We start from the raw sequence: 19,202 nt of genomic DNA, 5'->3' as shown, positions 1-19,202 counted from the left end.
GATGAGGCAAGCAACATTTCTGGATATTAGGAGTTTCTTTTAGGGAATAGAAGGAGATAAAGATTTTTTTATGATAATGGAAACAATTTACAGATAATTTTGAATATCAGACAGAGATATACTTTATATCTTTGGTAGTGGGGAACAGTAAAAAAGAGATATTAAAACTATTCTTTTAAGAAGACTGACGAAGAAATTGAATACAGAATCATTTCATTTATTAGAGAGTAAGTAACTGGATAGGACATAAAATGCCAGTGTGAAAATCTAGGCATAAAATATGCAAAGGCAGGTTCATGTAAAATCCGTGGAAATTGAAGGGACAATGCAGGGGGTGGGGAACAGTTTAAAGAAAATTTTCACTTAATGCAACATCTAATTAGGTTTAGGAAGTAAAAAATGGAAAAATTCAAAGAGAACTCTTGAATTTCTATTATGGCCCAGGGGAATGGCTCAACAACCAAAAAGGGAATAGGCAAACAATTCCCAAAAGTTTGAAACAGAGTTTACAGGAAGAACATGAAATGTACTGAACAAATTGTCCTGGTAATTAGTCTACCCTCCAAGGCTTCATGTCATACACGTGAGGGTTGTGGGTAGCTGAAATTTGAAAGAACTCCCTCTGGGAGAGGAATGGGTGGGGCTGCTGTGTTTCTGGCTGATGTAATAACACCCAAATTCCCGGCAAGACTTACCTGAGAATGGGAAGCACAGTCTGATGACACACAGCATAAAGAACCTGCCTATCCACATCTGCAGCATGTCAGAGTAAATTAGGAAGACAGAGGCATCACAATTCTGGAATACATGAAAAATATATATATAAATATATACATTGAGAACAGAATTTATAATCCATATTTATCTTGCCATTATTTATGGAGTGCATTTCTGCAAATAATTCTTACAGTCCTTTATGTGTGTCACAAAGACTGCAGATCTCATATTGAAAGACTCATTACAAGCAGCAAGAAAACACTAGAACAGTACATAACTGTGAATTGAACCTATATATCATTTCTTGCTTACTGGCCAAGACCAAGACGGTGTGGTCCAGTGGATAATGATATTTCAGGAGAGGGAAACAGCTATTTACTATGTTAATGTCCATTTTGTAGCAAGGGGAGTCTAGCCACTCTGTGTGTGAGAAGGTGCCCATGGAGACAGAACACCCCAACCAGACGGCGGTGAGCCACTTCGTCCTGGAGGGTCTGATGTACACAGCTGAACACCCTCGCCTCTTCTTTCTCCTCTTCCTCCTCATCTACACCGTCACCGTGACTGGGAATCTCCTCATTCTCATAACCGTGGGCTCTGACCCTCACCTCCGCTCCCCCATGTACCACTTCCTGGGGCACCTCTCCTTCCTGGACGCGTGTTTGTCTACAGTGACAGTGCCCAAGGTCATGGCGGGCCTGCTGACACCGGCCGGGAGGCTGATCTCCTTTGAGGGCTGCGCCGTTCAGCTTTACTGCTTCCACTTCCTGGCCAGCACCGAGTGCTTCCTGTACACAGTCATGGCTTACGACCGCTACCTGGCTATCTGTCAACCCCTGCACTACCCAGTGGCCATGAACAGGCGGGTGTGTGCGGGGCTGGCTGCAATCACCTGGGCCACAGGTGCCGTGCACTCTGCTATCCACACCTCCCTCACCTTCCGCCTGCTCTACTGCGGGCCTCACCTCATCGCCTACTTCTTCTGTGACATCCCCCCTGTGCTGCAGCTGGCCTGTGCGGACACCACCATTAACGAGCTTGTCATGCTTGCCAACATTGGCATCGTGGCTGCAGGCTGCCTGAGCCTCATCGTCGTGTCCTACGTCTTCATCGTGGCGGCCGTGTTGCGCATGCGCACGGCCGAGGGCCGGCGGCGGGCCTTCTCCACGTGCACCGCCCACCTCACCGTGGTGCTCTTGTACTACCTGCCGCCCGTCTGCATCTACCTGCAGCCTCGCTCCGCCGGGGCGGGAGCTGGCGCCCCTGCTGTCTTCTACACCATAGTCACTCCCATGCTCAACCCTTTCATTTACACCCTGCGGAACAAAGAGGTGAAGCGGGCTCTGCGGAGGCTTCTGTGCCACAGCTCCAGGGAGTGCCAGGCAGGCAGCCCACCCCCTTGACCCTGGTCACTCTCGGGATTTGCCTGCCAGGGAGTCGGTTATTCTCACCTCAGTATGAGGAGGGAAAATCATTCAAGTGGAAATCAGAAGAACTGAGCTGCAGCTCAGCCACAAACTTCCCTCCCTCCCCACCTGCTTTGGTCAGTGGCCTGCTTCAGGGTCTGGGTCACAGATCTTTCATCTGTAAAAAGAAGGGGCTGGATTCGGTGATGTCTAGGGTATCTCCAAAATCTAAGTTCTATGGCTCAGAGGTATGTGAAAGGCTATTCATATCCTCATTTACTTCACTAAGTGATATTTCTTACTTGTTATGAAATAATTTTGTTAAATCTATAGTACATGTTAAAGAATACCGAAAACAGAAATGTTAAGGTACAAATAATACAATGAACCTTTGTATACGTATCTCCCAGAGAAGAAACCACATTTTTTAGAATGATAAAGAACATCTGCAAGGAGAGAAGTGACTTGCCCAAGATGACTTGGAAAGTGTCATCTTTATTCTTCCACTCACGGTAGTGTATAACTGAGGTCACCCTGAGTGGTAGGATAACATGATTTTGGAGTCAGCGGTATTCTAGTGCTGATCCCACCAGCCACTAGTTCTAGGATTTTATCATACTTGGAGTTTTACTGTCTTCTGTTAAAAGTAAGATTAGAAAAAACTACTTTGTATGGTTTTATGAGGACTAAATGAGACAATTATGTTAATGCCTGGAGTAAGTAGGTGCTCCAGTTTCTTACCAAGCAAGCTAAAATATCAAGGAGAGCTCACCCTACAAGCTAAGGTTCTAACTGTCTCTGAAGGATTGGCAAGGTTTCGATATCTTCATTGAACAAGCATTTATGGAGCAACTACAAAAAAGACATTTCTAGACTTTAAAGTGATAAAAGTTAATTCAAGGCTCTAGTTAAAGTAGCTTGCCATAGAAGTGGGAAGAGTCATGCTGTGTTGAGAAAATGAGTGAATGACCCCAGACTACTCTGTGGACTGTCGAGGTCCTTGAATGCCAAACAAAAGAATTTAGATTCTGTGCTAAGAGTCCTACCTGTTTATTTCGTCTCTTCTTCACCACCTGTAGGGCTGCCTTCATTATGAGAAGCCACTCGTTTAAATGCTAAATCATGGTATAAATGAGAAAAGAGAGAGAAAAAAGAGGCAGTAGAATGACCAGTTAATCATTATAACATCCTAGACATAAGAGAAAAAAATGTGTTAAATTTGGGTGAAGACATTGGAGATGAAGAATCATTTTATAGAATTAGATTAGAAATGTTTTAAATGGGAAAAATTGAAAGACTGTTAGAATGGGCATAGTAACTATAATAATTTTTGATGTACATATGTGCATGGGCACTGTGCTAGTTGCTGTATCCATATTAATCCCCCTGAGAACTATATTTCAAGGCAAAATTTTTGTTTTTATTTATGTTATATAGATGAAGGAACCCAGATAAGAGAGGTAAATTAACTTTTATGAGGCCATGCCCATAATTATAGTTGAAGCCAGGATTTCAACTCAAATCTGTGTGGCTTTGAAGACTACACATTTCAATTATACCTTAGAAATAATCGAATCCCACCCCCATTGTTTATTTGATTATATTGGAGGCCTCTAAATCATTCTAGGCTTTTAATCAAGGGAGGCCTTCTTTTAGATAAGGATTCCCTGACCTTTGAATAGTGCCTACTCTTCTGTAAGTACAGGGTCTGCGCCCAGCATTTCAGGGATGGAAAAATACATTGGAAAAAAAGGGAGTAGAGAGAGAGAAATGCAGTGAAAGTGCAGCGTTCATCCAGAAATCAAAGCTATCCTCTCTTGTTCTAATATCTTGGAGTTATTGATATATGTGTATTAATGCCAGGAGTAACTCTGCCAAACTCAACATTCCCATCAAAGCAGACTTCAAGTACAGGTAGAATATATGGAGAGTCAAACATAGAAAGGGTGGGGGTGCTGAAACAAGCTATGGTCTTGTCCTACACCAGTCCTCAATCTTGTCAAATGGCTGCCTTCTGAAGTTAAAAGATAAATGATTGAAGAAGATTGTGGCTGTGCAATTCCAGTCATATTTTTCTTCTTCTCAACTTTGTCCTTAACATTTTTATATCTGTCTTTCCAGTCAGAACCATTCACTCTCTCAAATTCTACTCCTCCATCTTCGTAGCTGTTTCTTGGGCAGCGTGGATTATCCATCACATTGGCTCATTTATAATATTATAATAGGCCTTCATAATGGCACTAAGTGATACCCTGTCTTATATTGTTATCAAATGTTTCATGTGCATAACTAGATTGTGAGGACTTTAAGAGCAAAGGCCCCTTATAACTCTCAAGTGTCCCATGGGAAAAAAAACTCAGTAAAATATTAACCTCAGTAATATATTTATTAAACCCACTGTTCAGGATCTAGAAATAAAATAAGACACATACGCTTTCTTCACAATAAACTTATCAAGTAGGAATATTTATTTTGTATCCAGTAGGGGAAAGAGAAATTGCTTATCCTAATTGTTTTCTTCTTTGGCATATTTCTATTTTTGGGTTTAATTTTCAGATTTATGAGATTTGGTGTGTATATACATTACAGTTTTACTTGACATTTGCAGGGAAAAGGGACTGGAGAATTAATTAGTATTAATTAAAATGAAAAACTCTACAAAAGGAGGACAACTATGTATAGTTATTATTTTCCTAGCTCACCTAGAATGCAGATAGTGCAAGAACTGATATTTTCTTTATGATGAATGTGGAAATAAAAGTGTCATTTGACCATGATAATCTGCAGGGAAGGGCATGCTACAAGAATGACTAGGTATTCTTACTATTGGTTATCCTATGGCATGGAGTTTCTGAGGCAGAAGTTCACCAGTATTCTGGAAGGTGGTGTGTACAAAGGGAACTATGATGCATGTAGTCAAATGACCTAACTGCCCTCAGAGAATGAAGGACTTCCACAGTAGCAGTTGCTTTCAAATAATGAGTTTCATGCTATTTTTAAAATAATGTAAAGATGTGTTAAACATAGGATTGTGTCTCCCCTCACTGACAGTGACAGAATTTAATAAAATGACATTTCTTTAAAAATACTCTGTTACTTAGGGTTTTTATTGGCAAGTTTACATCCACCTACCATTTAAATTATTACTAACAGCTCTGCCATGTAAATAGAGTAAATGTTTGACACTAAAAGCAGGAGAGCACAGACTGTAGACAAGCTATGATGAGGTAACATTTGCTCAGGAATGTTGCAGAAATATGGAATGTATAAACTTAGGAGTCAAATATTCCAGAAGTAGTTTACCACTCTTTAATCAAAAGAAATTTTTTTTGAGATAAGGATTCCCCATTTTTTGAATAGAAGTCCTTGAAGTTTGATCATTCTATCTCAAAAATTTAGGAAACTCTAAAACATTGGAACAGGTTGTATTTTCCTAAGGTGATTACAACAATCTCCTCCAAACCAGTATCTCCCATCTTTGCCTTGTTCTTGATCTTAGGGGAAAGTATTTAGGTTCTCATGATCTTAGCTTAGGTTGGTATGATGCTAGCTGTGGGGTTTTCATAGATGTCCTTTATCAAGTTGAGGAAGTCTCCTATTACTAACTTGTTGCGAGTTTTTATCAGGAACAGGTGCTGGGTATTATCCAATGATTTTTCTTCATCTACTGAGATGGTTGTACAGTTTTTCTTTTTAAGTCTATTAATACGGTGAGTTACAATGTTTGGTTTCAATGTTAAACCTATCTGCATTCCCAGAGTAAACCCTAATGGGCTTCATGTATTATCCTTTTATGTATTGTTGAATTTGATATGTTAAACACTTGATAAGTGTTTTGTATATATGTTCTTAAGAAACAATGGTTTATAGATTTCATTTATTGAAATGTTTTTGTGTACTTTTGGTTTCAGAATAATACTGTTCTCATAAACTGAGATGGTAACTATTCCAAGCTCATCAATTTTCTGGAATTGGCATTATTTCTTTCCTTAAATGTTTGATAAAAATCATTAGCATGCTTGTCTTCATATATTCTATTCATACATCAGTTAAAAACTCCAAAATGCAATGTTATTATCTTTTGGTCTGAGTAGGTCATTATTTTTAAAAGAGATTAAATTGTATAAAAGTGGATTTATATTTTCCCTCTAGTTACCATTTCTGGTACCTTTTATTCCTTTTATGTAGACACAACTTTCAATCTGGTATTATTTTACAGTGTCTTGAAGACGTTCTTATAACACTTATTGTACTGCAAATGTGCTAGCAATTAATACTTTTGACTTAATCTTTTCTGGAAAACTCTCAATTTTAAATTCATTCATTATTAAATTTTTATTTTTGATAAAATAGGTTTACATGCAGGTAAAAGAAATAATATAATGAAAACATTAGCAAAAGGGCAGAATAGGAGTTCCCAGCACTTTTTCTAATACAAAAACATCAATTTAAATAACTATCCATGCACAGAAATATCTTCACAAGAGCTAAAAAAAAAACTATTAGAACAATTCTTAGAACTAATAAACTAGTTAAGTAAAGTTGCAAGATACAAAATCAACATACAAAAATCATTTGTATGATTTTATACACTAACAATGAACTATCTAAAAATATTAAGAAAACAATTTGATTTACAATAGAAGCAAAAAGAATGAAACACTTAGGAATAAAACTAACCAAAGAGATGAAAGACTTGTACTGAAAACTAGTAATCACTGATGAAAGAAATTAAAGCAGACACAAACAAATGGAAAGAAATTTCATGTTTATGCATTGGTGAATAAATATTGTTAAAATGCCCATACTACTAAATACCATCTGCAGATTCAATGAATGACTATCACAATTGCAATGGTATATTTCATAGAAATAGAAAAACAATTCTAAAATTCATAAGGAATTACAAAAAAAAAACCTGAATGGCAAAAGCAATCTTGAGCAAAAGAACAAACCTGGAGGCATCCCACCAACTGATTTCAAAATATATTGCAAAGCTATAGTGATCAAAACTGCATGCTAATAGTATATAAATGGACATATGGATATGGAGCAATGGAACAGAATAGAGAGGACAGAAATAAAATGATCTACGATCAACTGATCTTTAGCAAAAGTGTCAAGAATACACAGTGGGGACAAAAATAGTCTCCTCAATAAATGGTATTGTGAAAAACTGGATATCCACATACAAAAAATGAAACTGCACCTTTATCTTACACCATACACAAAAATTAACACATAGTGGGTTAAAGACAAAAATAATACCTAAAAATACAAAACTTCTAGAAGAAAATATAGAGGAAAATCTTCTTAAAATTTTTCTTGGCAATCATTTCTTGTGTATGACCCTAAAAGCACGGGCAATAAAAGCAAATATGGGTCAATGGGACTACAGCAAATTAAGAACCCTCTAAACAACAAAGGAAACAATCAATATTTTTTTCTATGTTTCTTGGCCATTAGTCTATCTTGTTTTGAAAAGTTTCTGTTCACGTCCTTTGCCCACTTTTTGATAGAGTCGCTTGATTTTTTTTCTTGCTGATTTTCCTGAGTTCTGTGTAGATTCCAGTTATCAACCTTTCATTGGATGTGTAGCATGCAAATATTTTCTCCCATTCTGTAGGTTGTCTGTTTCTTCTCTTGATAGTTTCCTTGGCTGTGCAGAAGCTTTTTAATTTGATCAGGTCCCATTTATTTATTTTTGTTGTTGCTGTGGTTGCCTTGGAGGTCTTCTTCATAAATTCTTTGCCTAGGCCAATGTCTACAAGAGTATTTCCAACATTTTCTTTTAGAATTCTTATAGTTACATGCCTTAGGTTTTAGTCTGTTATCCACCATGAGTTGATTTTTGTGAGAGGTGAAAGGTGCATATCCCGTTTCAGTCTTGTATATGTGGCTATCCAATTTTCCCATCTTAATACATTGAATAAGGATTCTCAGGGTATGTTTTTGAATAAGGATTCTCAGGTATTTCCTCCGGGTATGTTTTTGTCTGTTTTGTCAAAGATTAGATGGCTATATGAAGATGGTTTTATATCTGGGTTCTCAGTTCTGTTCCATTGGTCTATGTCTCTGTTCTTGTGCCAGTAACATGCTGTTTTAGTTATAATAGCCTCTCAATATAGGTTGAAGTCTGGTAAATTGATGCCTCCTAATTTTTTCTCTTTGCATAAGATTGCTTTTGCTATATGGGATCTTCTCTGGTTCCATACAAAGCATATATTCCTTTAAAAACACAGCTTACCATGTGTGATACAATAAGAGAAAATCTAACTAGTCCTATACAGTTAAAGAAATTGGATTCATTATTAGGAGCTTTGCCACCAAAAAGAAAACTCCAGCTAGAAAAGTCCCATGGTGGATTCTTTCAAACACTTAAGAAAGAAATAAAACTTACACAAATTCTTTCACAGAATAGAAATTAAATATATAATTCTAAATTCATTTACTAGGCCAGCATAGCTTTAATATCATAAATTGAAAAAATTTACAGAAATGAAAATTTATAGATTAATCTATAGCAACTAGAGTTTATTCCAGAAATGCAAATTAGCCATTCATAACAAAACAAAAAACCTGTAAGACTGGAAGTAGAAAGAAATTTGCTTAATCTAACATAGAAAATCTATTGCAAAAAAATTTTTAGCAAATAGTATATTAATGTTGAAATATTAAAACTTTTTTCTGGATATCAGGAATAAAACTTAGATGCGCAATATTATACTCTGTTCAATATTGTGTTGGTATCCTAAGTACTCTAATAAAAACAAGTAAATAGCATAAGCATTATAAAGAAATACAACTGTTATTGTTTGATATATCATTTTGCATATAAAAAACTATTGCAACTAATAAGTGAATTTAAAAGTTTACTATATACATATGCTTTTTATACAATAGCAATAAATAGATAAAATAAATTTAAGCAATGATACCACTACCAGCAGATTAAAAAACCAAAACATCATCTAACAATATAAAAGACCTCTACACTAAAAACCAAAACCATTATTTAGATGTAGATTACCTATATCTTTAATATTTCTTTTGATTGATAGAAAAATTTAATATTGTAAGGATGTCATTTCTTTCCAAATGGATGTGTAGATTTAATACAATTCTAATTGTAACAAATTTTCTTGTGGAATCTGACAAATTAATTCCAAAATGTATTAATATATGGAAATTCAGAGTTTCAAAAACAGCCAAGGAATTCTTGAAAGACAAAGCTAAAGAATTTACCTTGCCAGAAATTAAGTATTAAGCTTTAGGAATTAGATCAGGTGTGGTAGTTCACTCCTGTAGCCTACAATCCCAACACTTTGGGAGGACTAAGTGGGAGGATTGCTTGAGATCAAGAGTTTGAGACCAGCCTGGGCAACATAGAGAGGCTCCTGTCTCTACAAGGAATAAACAAAATTAGCCAAGCATGGTGCACCTATAGTTCCAGCTACCCATGAGGCTGAAGCAGGAGGCTCCCTTGAGCCCAGGAGTTCAACGTTACAGTGAGCTATGATCCAGCCACTGCACTCCAGCCTAGATGACAGAGCAAGACCCTATCTCTAAAAAAAAATAAAAAATAAAGTGAAATTAACGAAAAGAAGTATTGGCATTAGGATAGGCCCCACCCTTCACCTAAAGGGAAAAGTCCAAAAAGAGATTTATACAGATATGGTCACTTGATTTATGATAAATATGATTCCACAGTGAAGTAAAGAAATATTTTTTAATAAATAATATTGGCTCAATTGGTTATCTGTTAAAAAATCTGCTATCTTATAGCATACATAACAATCAATTATAGATTAATTTAAGTTCTAAATAGAAAGAGTCAAAATAAGTTTTTAGAGGAAAGCATAGAATATCTTCATGACTTTTTCCTTGGTGTAGGAAAAGTTTTTTTTTAATGGAATACAAAAATCCTATGAATAAAGGGAAACAATTGATACATTGGATTACAGCAAAATAAAAACATCTGTTCATTAATGGCCCCATTGTGAGAAAAAGGCAAGCTATAGAGTGGAAGAAGATATTTGCCATATATATGTATATATTTGACAACAGACTTATATCTAGAGAATAATAAAAAGACATACAATTCAATAGATAAATGGGAAAATATTTGAACACTCAAAAAATACATCCAAGTGGCCAATAAACACATAAAAATTGTTCAACTTCATTAGTTATCTGGGAAATGAAAATTAAAATCATAATACCATACTGTTGTGCTCAGCAAAAATGGAAAAGACAGACAACATTGAGTGCTGTCAAGTATGTGGGGCTTTTGTAACCCTTGTACATTGGTGATGGGAGTGTGAATTGGTGCAACCACTATGAATAATCATTTGGGAATATCCCAAATTTGAATGTGAACATTGCTAACCTGTGGCTAACCAATTCTCTCGTAGGTAAATGACCAACAAAATTATTTATGTATGTCCATGAAAAAATATGTACAAGTATGTTCATAGTCCCAAACTGGAAAAACACCTAATGTACATGACAATATAATGGAAAATATAACATGGTATATTCTTACAACAGAATTTTATGTAACAATGACAATGAATGAACTATTACCACATACAACATTAATCGTTCTCACAGACATAATTTTGTATGAAGAAAGGTAGGCACAAAGAGTATGAACTGAATGATTTCATTTATATATATAAAACTTAAAATCAGGCAAAAATCACTCTATAGTTTTTGAAATCATATAGTGAATGCCTTTGTATTTTAATGGCATGAAGGACACTTCTGGGGGGCCATGAATATTCTGTTTATTTGGGTGCTGTTTACACAGTTGTGTTCTATTTAGGAACATCCCAAGGGTTGTATTTTTTATCATTTGTGCATTTCTCTGTATGAATGTTATTTCAAAAAATTTTACTCAAACTTTCTTCCAAAGCAAAATAAAACCATAAAAATAAAATGTATAAGAAGAGTGGAAAAGGAAAAATTATAGCCAAATTTTACTTAATGCATGTAGATTCAAGAATTCTAAAATGATAAAAGATTCATTGCAGCATTTGTTAAAACAAATACAATATGATTAAACAGGGATTTCCTCAGTTATGCAAAGGGTTTAATGATCAGAAAACAAGGGAGGAAAATGAGTTTGGGGAAATTTGTAAAGCAACATTGGATGAGTTTGTAACTTTAATTGAATACAACTTGGCTGAGCAGATGACTCATACTTGTAACCCCAGCACTTTGGAAGGCAGGAGTAGGGATGTGGAGATCACTTGAGGCCAAGAATTGTAGGCCTGGACAATACAACGAGATCCCATCTCTGAAAAAACTTAAAACAACCCCTTGTCTTGGGAAGTGGGGCATGGTCAGAAATGTGGCTGCCCCCTAGCCTGTCATTCAGTGCATGTTCATGGAGAACTTAGTGCTAAACCATTGTAGACCACCTGCTTCTGGGTCAGGGTTTCATATGTATGCAGAACAGTAACTCCCTTCCTGTGATCTTTCACTGAAAGTCAATCCTTCGTACAAGGGTTTGTAAAAAAAAAAAAAAAAAAAAAAAAAAAAAAAAAAAAATTAAATTAAAAAGTTACAAAAGAACAAAACCAAGTTTAAACAAATAGGGCATAATGCTAAGATTTTGTAAGGTTGAGCAATGAGTACATACGTGCTTATTTTGTTTTTTAAATATTTTATGGTAAAATACAGAAAAATTTCTACCCATTACAGTTTACGAGGCATCTATTATTAGAGTGGGAAAAATCAATTGATGTTTTGATAGCTGCATAAAAATATTCAACAAAATTAAATATTTCTTTTTGTAAATACACTCAGTAAATTACATATAAAGGGGAAGTCCTTTAACCTGATGAGGTAATTATGACAAATTCTACAGTGTGTATAATATCAAATGTTGGAACTATAGAGGTATTCTCAGCAAAATTTAAAAAAAGAATTTTTTTCCATGTTCAACCTTATCCTGAAGATCTGAGTCAATGAATAAAACAACACAACCGAAAAGGAACAAGTGATATGAGAATTGGGAGGAATGCACCTTTCCTTTTCTACAGACAATATGTTTTCCTCCAAGGATAATCTAAGAGAATCTCATTAAAATTATTAAAACCAAGATAAGATTTTTGGTAAAGTATCTGAATATAAAAATCAACAAGTTTACATGGTAATAAACAACTAGAAAATATTATAAAATATTTCAATTCACAAAAGTATAAAACTATAAGTCACCTATGAATCAACTTAGCAAATGATCTTTCTGGAAAAAAATCATGAAACATTATTGACAGATATAAATGAAGAGCCAAGTAAATGTTATTATATTTATGTATGAGATAAATATTAAATTTATTGTCAATTCTCAACTATTATCAAATGAGTTAATAAGCTAATTCTGAATGAAATAATAACTGATATTTTTGTGGAACCATACAAGCTGATCCTGCTATTTATATGGAGATCAAAAGGCCAGGAAAATCAAGATAATTTTGAACAAGAACAAGGACTTGGGCCTATTACATATCAGCAGTTACTCTTACTACAAAATAATTAGAAGTGTAATATGGTGCAGGGCCATAAAAATATACTAACAGAGTATACTAGAAAGATCAAAAACAGATTTATAGGAATGTATATTTGATATATGATGGCATCTGTATTGTATATCAATAGGGAAAGGAATTACGCCATAAAATGTTCTGGATAAATAGTTATCTTTATGGAAGGTAGATAAAATTGAATTGATTCCTTATGTAAATCACAAGGATTATTTCTAGTGAAAGTAAAAAGTAGGGATTTCTTAAGAAAGCACCAATTAAAAGGAAAAAGTTGGTACATTTCATCATTATATTTTGTAAGAATATTTCTGTAAAACAAAAAGACATCATTAATAGTTGGGGTCAGTAAAAAGATCATAAAACAGTTAAAAGCCAAACACAGCCTCAAAATTCTTGAATTTAAATTCTTGGAAATGTATTTTCAATGCATGTAACAAATTAGTATCTGTTTCCAATATATAAGAAGACCTACAAACCAATAAGAAATAGACAATCCCTTAGGGAAATGGCCACACAGTAATGCAGAGAAGAACTCTAGATGCTCAATAATTGAATGAGATAAGATGTGCAAACTCAGTAATAATTCAAATAGTCAAAGATTAACAAGGGTGATCACAAAAGTGTTGGCAAGGCCAAAGGAAACCATAACTTTCACACACTTCTGGCAAGAGTGTAAATTGGGACAACCATCTTTGAGATGATTTTCTCAATATTAAAGCAACTTCAAATATATATATTCTCTGATCCTGCAATTCCAGTCCTAGATAAATATGGGAGAAACTGTATCTCATGGACCAAAGGAGCTATGTATTTATAAGAATACTCAGAGCATCATTGTAACAGAATAAAAGGAAACAACTATCTGTCTATCAATGGGACAATGAATATTTTACATTGTATCTTTATACAGGAATGCCTAACAGTAGTTTAAGTGAATGATATAGAGCTAAACTTACCAGTGAATCCCCCCCCCCAGAAAAAATGAGTTTAGCAAACAAAGCAAATTCGCAAAAACAACCATTTAGTAAATAGCATAATATTTACTAACTTTCAAACACTTGGAAAGCTAGTCTATATAATTTTTATAGATGTGTAATGTTGTCATGAAAATGTCAACATAAATGTAAAATGATCAGCAATGCATCCTTGAAAGTGCTTTATGATGGAAAACAAGAGAGAGGAATCACATTAGGGAAATTTTTAGAAGAACTTCAGTTACATCTATCAATTTAATTGAAAGACTTCTAAATGAAATAGGGCATAATGTTAAAATTTTATATAATTGGGTGACGTGAACACATGTGTTTAATCATATTGTTTTGTGTTCTTTTCTGTACCTTTGAAATATTTCACAATAAAATAAAAGGTATTATATATCCTATAAATCTTTGTGATGTATAGAGTTGACAATAAAGCAGCATTATTTATATGATAATATTTATTATATTAATAACCAATGTAGAAGAAAATATTCAGCAAGCCAGGATTTTAAAAAAAAGCCATCTTCTGGATCTTTTTATTGACCCCAACCCCTTCACAGACATTTACATAATGCCAAACACAGACAAAAGGTTGGAGATACATACAACATCCACACAAAAACACACAGAGACACACACACAAAAAATACTTTCTTGGAAAGATGAGCGTAAGTTGGAAGATACAGGTGGTCAAATCACAGAGCCCAGGTTACACGACGGGTTTGGATTTGTGATTTGTTGGGAACATCTTCCTCTGAATCATCCAAGGAGTGTGAACGGACAATGCTACGAGGTATTGCAGTGTGTTCTGGTAGTGCAATAACTTTGATGGAAATATCAGATTCCTTACTTTTTATGCCAGATTTATGAGTTTTCAGGCAGGAACAGCTATAGTACTGCCTGTGCTGTAGGACAGAGAGGATTCCTGAGGAAAAGACATGCCAGAGGGTAGGATGAAGGAACAATGGAGAGTCACAGGAATGTTTCCCTCCATGTTGGCAGAAGACCCTGACCCAAAACCTAGTGGATCCCTTTCAACTACCCAAAGCCACCTGGGAGGGGAATGCTTTAGTGGAGAAAACTCAAAGCGTGTGCACGGTAGTTTACATGCTACTCAGCTCAGGAAAACTGGGGATTCTTTTTGAAAGAGAACATGTTTCTATATGGGTTAGGAAGTGGAATTACAAATGAAATTTTAAAAACTTCTTAGGAAGGGAGGGTTTCTGGTGTTGGCAGGTGGTCATTTAGCATCAGATATTGTTTCTCACTACTCTCAAACTGCCTTGGCATTACATGGTTCCGGGATCACTGCCCCTGTCCTTGTAATTGAGCATTCTGTCTCAGCCGCTCTCCTTTGATTGTGACTTTGATGGTTATCTCTGCCCTAAGGCGGAAGGGTGTGAAACACAGAAGAAGAGGTGGGGATGAGGAGCTGGCCTCTGGGGCAGGCACAGTAGATACCTTGCACCAGCCCCAGCTCTCTCCTTGGAGGAACTGTCCTTAGAGAATGAGTCCAGGTGAGCTGTAGCCTAGTAAAACGCAAGGTTTGGCACCTTTTCTTCCATTTCCCTATGCTGTCCTTTTACCCTACCCTCTGACAGGGGTAGATTGATTCTTAGCATCCTTCAAGGGCCGTGGAGATACTCACCACAAACAAAAAGAAAGAAAACATTTATGTAGCCAGTGAAATTGATCCAGCTGATTCTGAAACTAAAGCGGTACAAGGATTGACCTTGCCACAGCTTCACGTAGTACAGTAGGAGTACGCAAAACAGAAGGGTACCTGATGAACAGACAAAAGGAGAAAAGAGCCCCTTCTAGGGAACTTTGGCTCCATTACTCAAGTATTCATCCAAAGTACACTTGACTTCCCAACCTCCACCCTGTGCAGCTGCACCTTATCCAAAGACTGATCCTGTCTTTAGTGGTAGATCTAAGTCAGAAGCTACTTATATCTATCTATATCTGTCTATATCTACATCTCTATGTCTGTATCTATCTGTCTATCTACCTACATCTGAGTCAGAGAAATGGGAAGGCCAGACAGTGCAGCCTGAACCCACAAACCAAGTACACCTCCCCACCTATGTCAGGGGAGCCAGGAGGTTACCTGAGAGGAAACTGAGGCAGACAGTGATGATGTTGATATATCTATTTTGTGGAATTATATAGGTGGATTCCAAACCAAAAGTCAAGTTAAGGATGAAGGAGAGGTTGAGGACCAAAATCATCATAATCCTGATGATTTCCAGGGCATCTGTTGGAAAGCAGAAGCTGCATTGAGAGAAAGACAGATATTTCTTCCAGGCTCGTTTCTACCTGGAGTCCACAAATATTTAGGTAAAAATGGGAATAGGATGAAAAGATTGATCAAATAATAAAAAAACAAGGTGGAAAAGATTAAAGAGTTAGGGAACCTTTAGCTGAATGAGAGAACAAGAAGAAATTGTTCTCTATCTTGGTGTCTGTATAAGCTTTTTTTTTTCTTCTTTTCTTTTCACAGAACTGATTTCTTGTTAAATATGTCAATTCACCCTGTCCGCTTCCAGTGACATTTACTAGCTGCCAGTTACCTTTCTTTCATGCACCTCAAGTTCTGCCTGTGCCTGTACCACCATGCTCCAACTGCCAGGACTTCTCAAACGTCTAGCAACTAAGTCTGTGAACTGATAAACTTTTCTCCCAGACGTCCAAATGGTAAGATTTTGGAGTCTGTCCTGACTGTGATTTTTATGGAAGTGAGCACACTGCAGCTTGAGTAAGTTGTATCAGGGAATAACAGGCAAGCTGGTGAGAGATGAGTGACAAGTCTAGGAAAGAGGAATCCATTCTCTCCACCCATCGCTTTCTATGGTATAGTTCTGACCTTCTGGCCAAACCTTAGTGCAACACGCCATCCATGGACTGTGGCTTATCTTGGTATTTTTTCTTTCTGAAGTCAATTCAACCCATTCATTTATGATGATTCCTACTATGAACACAATTATGTTCCAGGAGGAGAAGAGTGTTTTCATGGCCTGGGTACTTCTGTGTGATAAATGAAACATTGTGGATGGGGATTTCTAGCTGAGACCACCACTAATATTTCATGTCTCTTCTTTGATTTGATTAGTCACAGGAAAAGGAAAAAAATCTGGAATTTTAGTGATTGCTGAGACATGACAGTGGCAGAAGCTGAAGTAGCCTATGGAACAGAGGAGATAACCCCCGCCCTTCACCACTCCTATATCACTAGGGCCAGCCTGCTGTCAGTACTCCCAACTGCCATGAAATCGTCTGTTGGTTTGACTGTTGGCACTGGGGCCTAGTGCAGTGACAGAGGGTTTTAGAAGCCTTAAAAGAAGTTAGACATGCATGACTAAAGAGGTCCAATTTTTGAGTTGGAATTATATGCTTCGGGATTAGTTGACATTTGGTAGGTGTTGGTGGAGAGGAAAAGGATTTCAAGATGATTGAGATGAATGGTCAGCTAGCAGGCACCACAAAAGGGAACGACCATTCAAAATGTAAGTTGTTTTAAAGCAACTTAAGTCCTCATGGGGAGGGCCCAATAAGTTTAGTTAGGCAGTCCTCCAGGAAATAAGCCAGTGCCCAGGAGCTGAAGAATTGGCCTGACACACTGAGCCACTGTAGTCTAATATCATTTGTAAGGCACAGGCAATCATTTCTAATCAGAATTGCCTTTGTAATTTGGCAAACAAAACATTTTTCAGATTCCTTGAACAGGCAACCATGGTAGGCACCAGGCTCAGACCCAGAGAACTTTTACTGAAATCTTAAAAAAAAAAATGCCTTTTACTAAATCTAAGATGAAAGCCATCTCTGAAGGCATCCCTCTGCCTATTTCTTGGACCTCCTTATAGGCCACTTTCCTTGGACCAAAATGAACTTTTCTCATAACCTCAAACACACCAAGCTCTCTCTGTTCCAGATCTCTCTACACATTTTTTTATATTATTATATTTTCTTTTTTTTTTTTTTTTGAGACAGAGTCTCACTTTGTTGCCCAGGCTAGAGTGAGTGCCGTGGTGTCAGCCTAGCTAGCAGCAACCTCAAACTCCTGGGTCCAAGTGATCCTACTGCCTCAGCCTCCCAAGTAGCTGGGACTACAGGCATGTGCCACCGTGCCCGACTAATTTTTTCTATATATATTAGTTAGTCAATTAATTTCTTTCTATTTATAGTAGAGACTGGGTCTTGCTCTTGCTCAGGCTGGCTTTGAACTCCTGACCTGGAGCAATCGCCCACCTCGGCCTCCCAGAGTGCTAGGATTACAGGCGTGAGCCTCCTCGCCAGGTGTTTTGGTTTTTTTGTTTGTTTTTTTGTTTTGCTTTGTTTTGTTGACACAGTGTCTTACTCTGTCACCCAGGCTGGAGTACAATCACCTCATCATGGCTCACTGCAGCCTCAAACCCCTGGGCTCAAACGATCCTCCTGCCTCAGCCTCCCAAGTAGCTGAGACTACAGGCACACACCACCATGTGCAGCTATTTGCTGTATTTTTTGTAGAGACAGAGTCTTGCTCTTGCTCTTGCTCAGGCTAGTCTTGAATTCCTGGCCTCAAGTGATCCTCCTGCCTTGACCTCCCAAAGTTCTGGGATTACAGGTGTGAGCCACCATGCCCTGCCCCTGTATTTTATCTTTTCACGTTTTAAAAATAATGCTCAGCAATATATATAATCTTACAAGGGAGGCTTTATGGTTAAGAAAAATGGACCGAGGATCCTTGGTTTAAGTCCTGACTTTACCATTCAGCAGCTGTGTAATCTTAAGAGATAACAATGCTTCCTTCTAGATAGAAGAGTTTTGTACAATTTAAATAAGTTTGGAGACATAAAGCACTTGAAAGAGTTCCTGGCACATAGAGAATGACTTGTTAGCAATTATCATAGTATTAATTGGGGTTCCCACGGAAAAGACTGAGGCTGAAGTTTGTGCAACAGGAGTTTTAGGGAAGCATTTCTGGCAACCACACATGTCAGTGTTTAAGAGAAGCAGGTTCGAGAAGAAGTTGAACTGAGATGTAGTTACAACAGAAGAAACGTTAGCTGACTCCCCCAGGAGCTCTGATCTGGGATGGTCCTTCAGAGTCATCCTGAATAGAAGCAAGAAACCTCAGTCTTTACACGAGCATCAATTTGTCACTGAGTGCAGGCTGCCCCTGAGATGGCATCCCCCTTCTGTCTCAAAGGCAATTCCTGAGTCTCTCAGAAACTTCATGCCTCTGCAGTCAACACCCCTGGCAGTTGTGGGAATGAACACCCACCCTTCACTATGCCCATATCAGGGCCAGCTTGTCCTTAGGGCTGCCAACTGCCATAGAATCATCTATGGTTTGACCCTTGACCCTGGGGCCTAGTGCAGTGGAAGGACCGAAAGGGCATACAACTCATTATGTTCTTTTATGTTGATGATCATATTTCTATGCCATAGATTCTTTTTTTTAATTTCAGCATATTATGGGGATACAAATTTTAAGGTTTCAAAAAATGCCCTAGCCCCCCCTCCCCCAACAAGTCTGAGCTTCAAGCATTGCCATCCTCCAGACA

At 37.0% G+C, this 19,202-nt stretch overlaps 2 protein-coding genes across 3 annotated transcripts; one reads left to right on the top strand and one right to left on the bottom strand.

Annotated features, from left to right (window-relative positions):
* The first annotated feature begins 1,036 nt into the window (after window positions 1-1,036).
* Window positions 1,037-2,151, top strand: LOC105866514 (olfactory receptor 10S1-like). The gene has a single exon (XM_012755847.3). It carries the CDS (start codon window positions 1,158-1,160, stop codon window positions 2,118-2,120), a length of 963 nt encoding a protein of 320 aa, XP_012611301.3. The 5' UTR covers window positions 1,037-1,157; the 3' UTR covers window positions 2,121-2,151.
* A 12,021-nt stretch (window positions 2,152-14,172) lies between these two features.
* TMEM225 (transmembrane protein 225) lies at window positions 14,173-18,985 on the bottom strand. 2 transcript variants are annotated; one of them, XM_012755910.2, is made up of 4 exons: window positions 18,920-18,985; window positions 15,764-15,910; window positions 15,302-15,436; window positions 14,173-14,578 (listed from the first exon to the last, which is right to left on the bottom strand). In XM_012755910.2, exons 1-4 carry the CDS (start codon window positions 18,933-18,935, stop codon window positions 14,349-14,351), a joined length of 528 nt encoding a protein of 175 aa, XP_012611364.1. In that variant the 5' UTR covers window positions 18,936-18,985; the 3' UTR covers window positions 14,173-14,348. The 2 variants fall into 2 exon arrangements, with proteins under 2 accessions (XP_012611364.1, XP_012611362.1); XM_012755908.3 differs by lacking the exon at window positions 18,920-18,985 and adding an exon at window positions 16,520-16,915.
* Window positions 18,986-19,202: the final 217 nt, after the last annotated feature.

The sequence above is a fragment of the Microcebus murinus genome, chromosome 4, assembly GCF_040939455.1.
Source record: "Microcebus murinus isolate Inina chromosome 4, M.murinus_Inina_mat1.0, whole genome shotgun sequence".
NCBI lineage: Eukaryota > Metazoa > Chordata > Mammalia > Primates > Cheirogaleidae > Microcebus > Microcebus murinus.
Note: the sequence above shows the minus strand (reverse complement) of the source record. Positions and strands in the feature narration are given on the sequence as shown.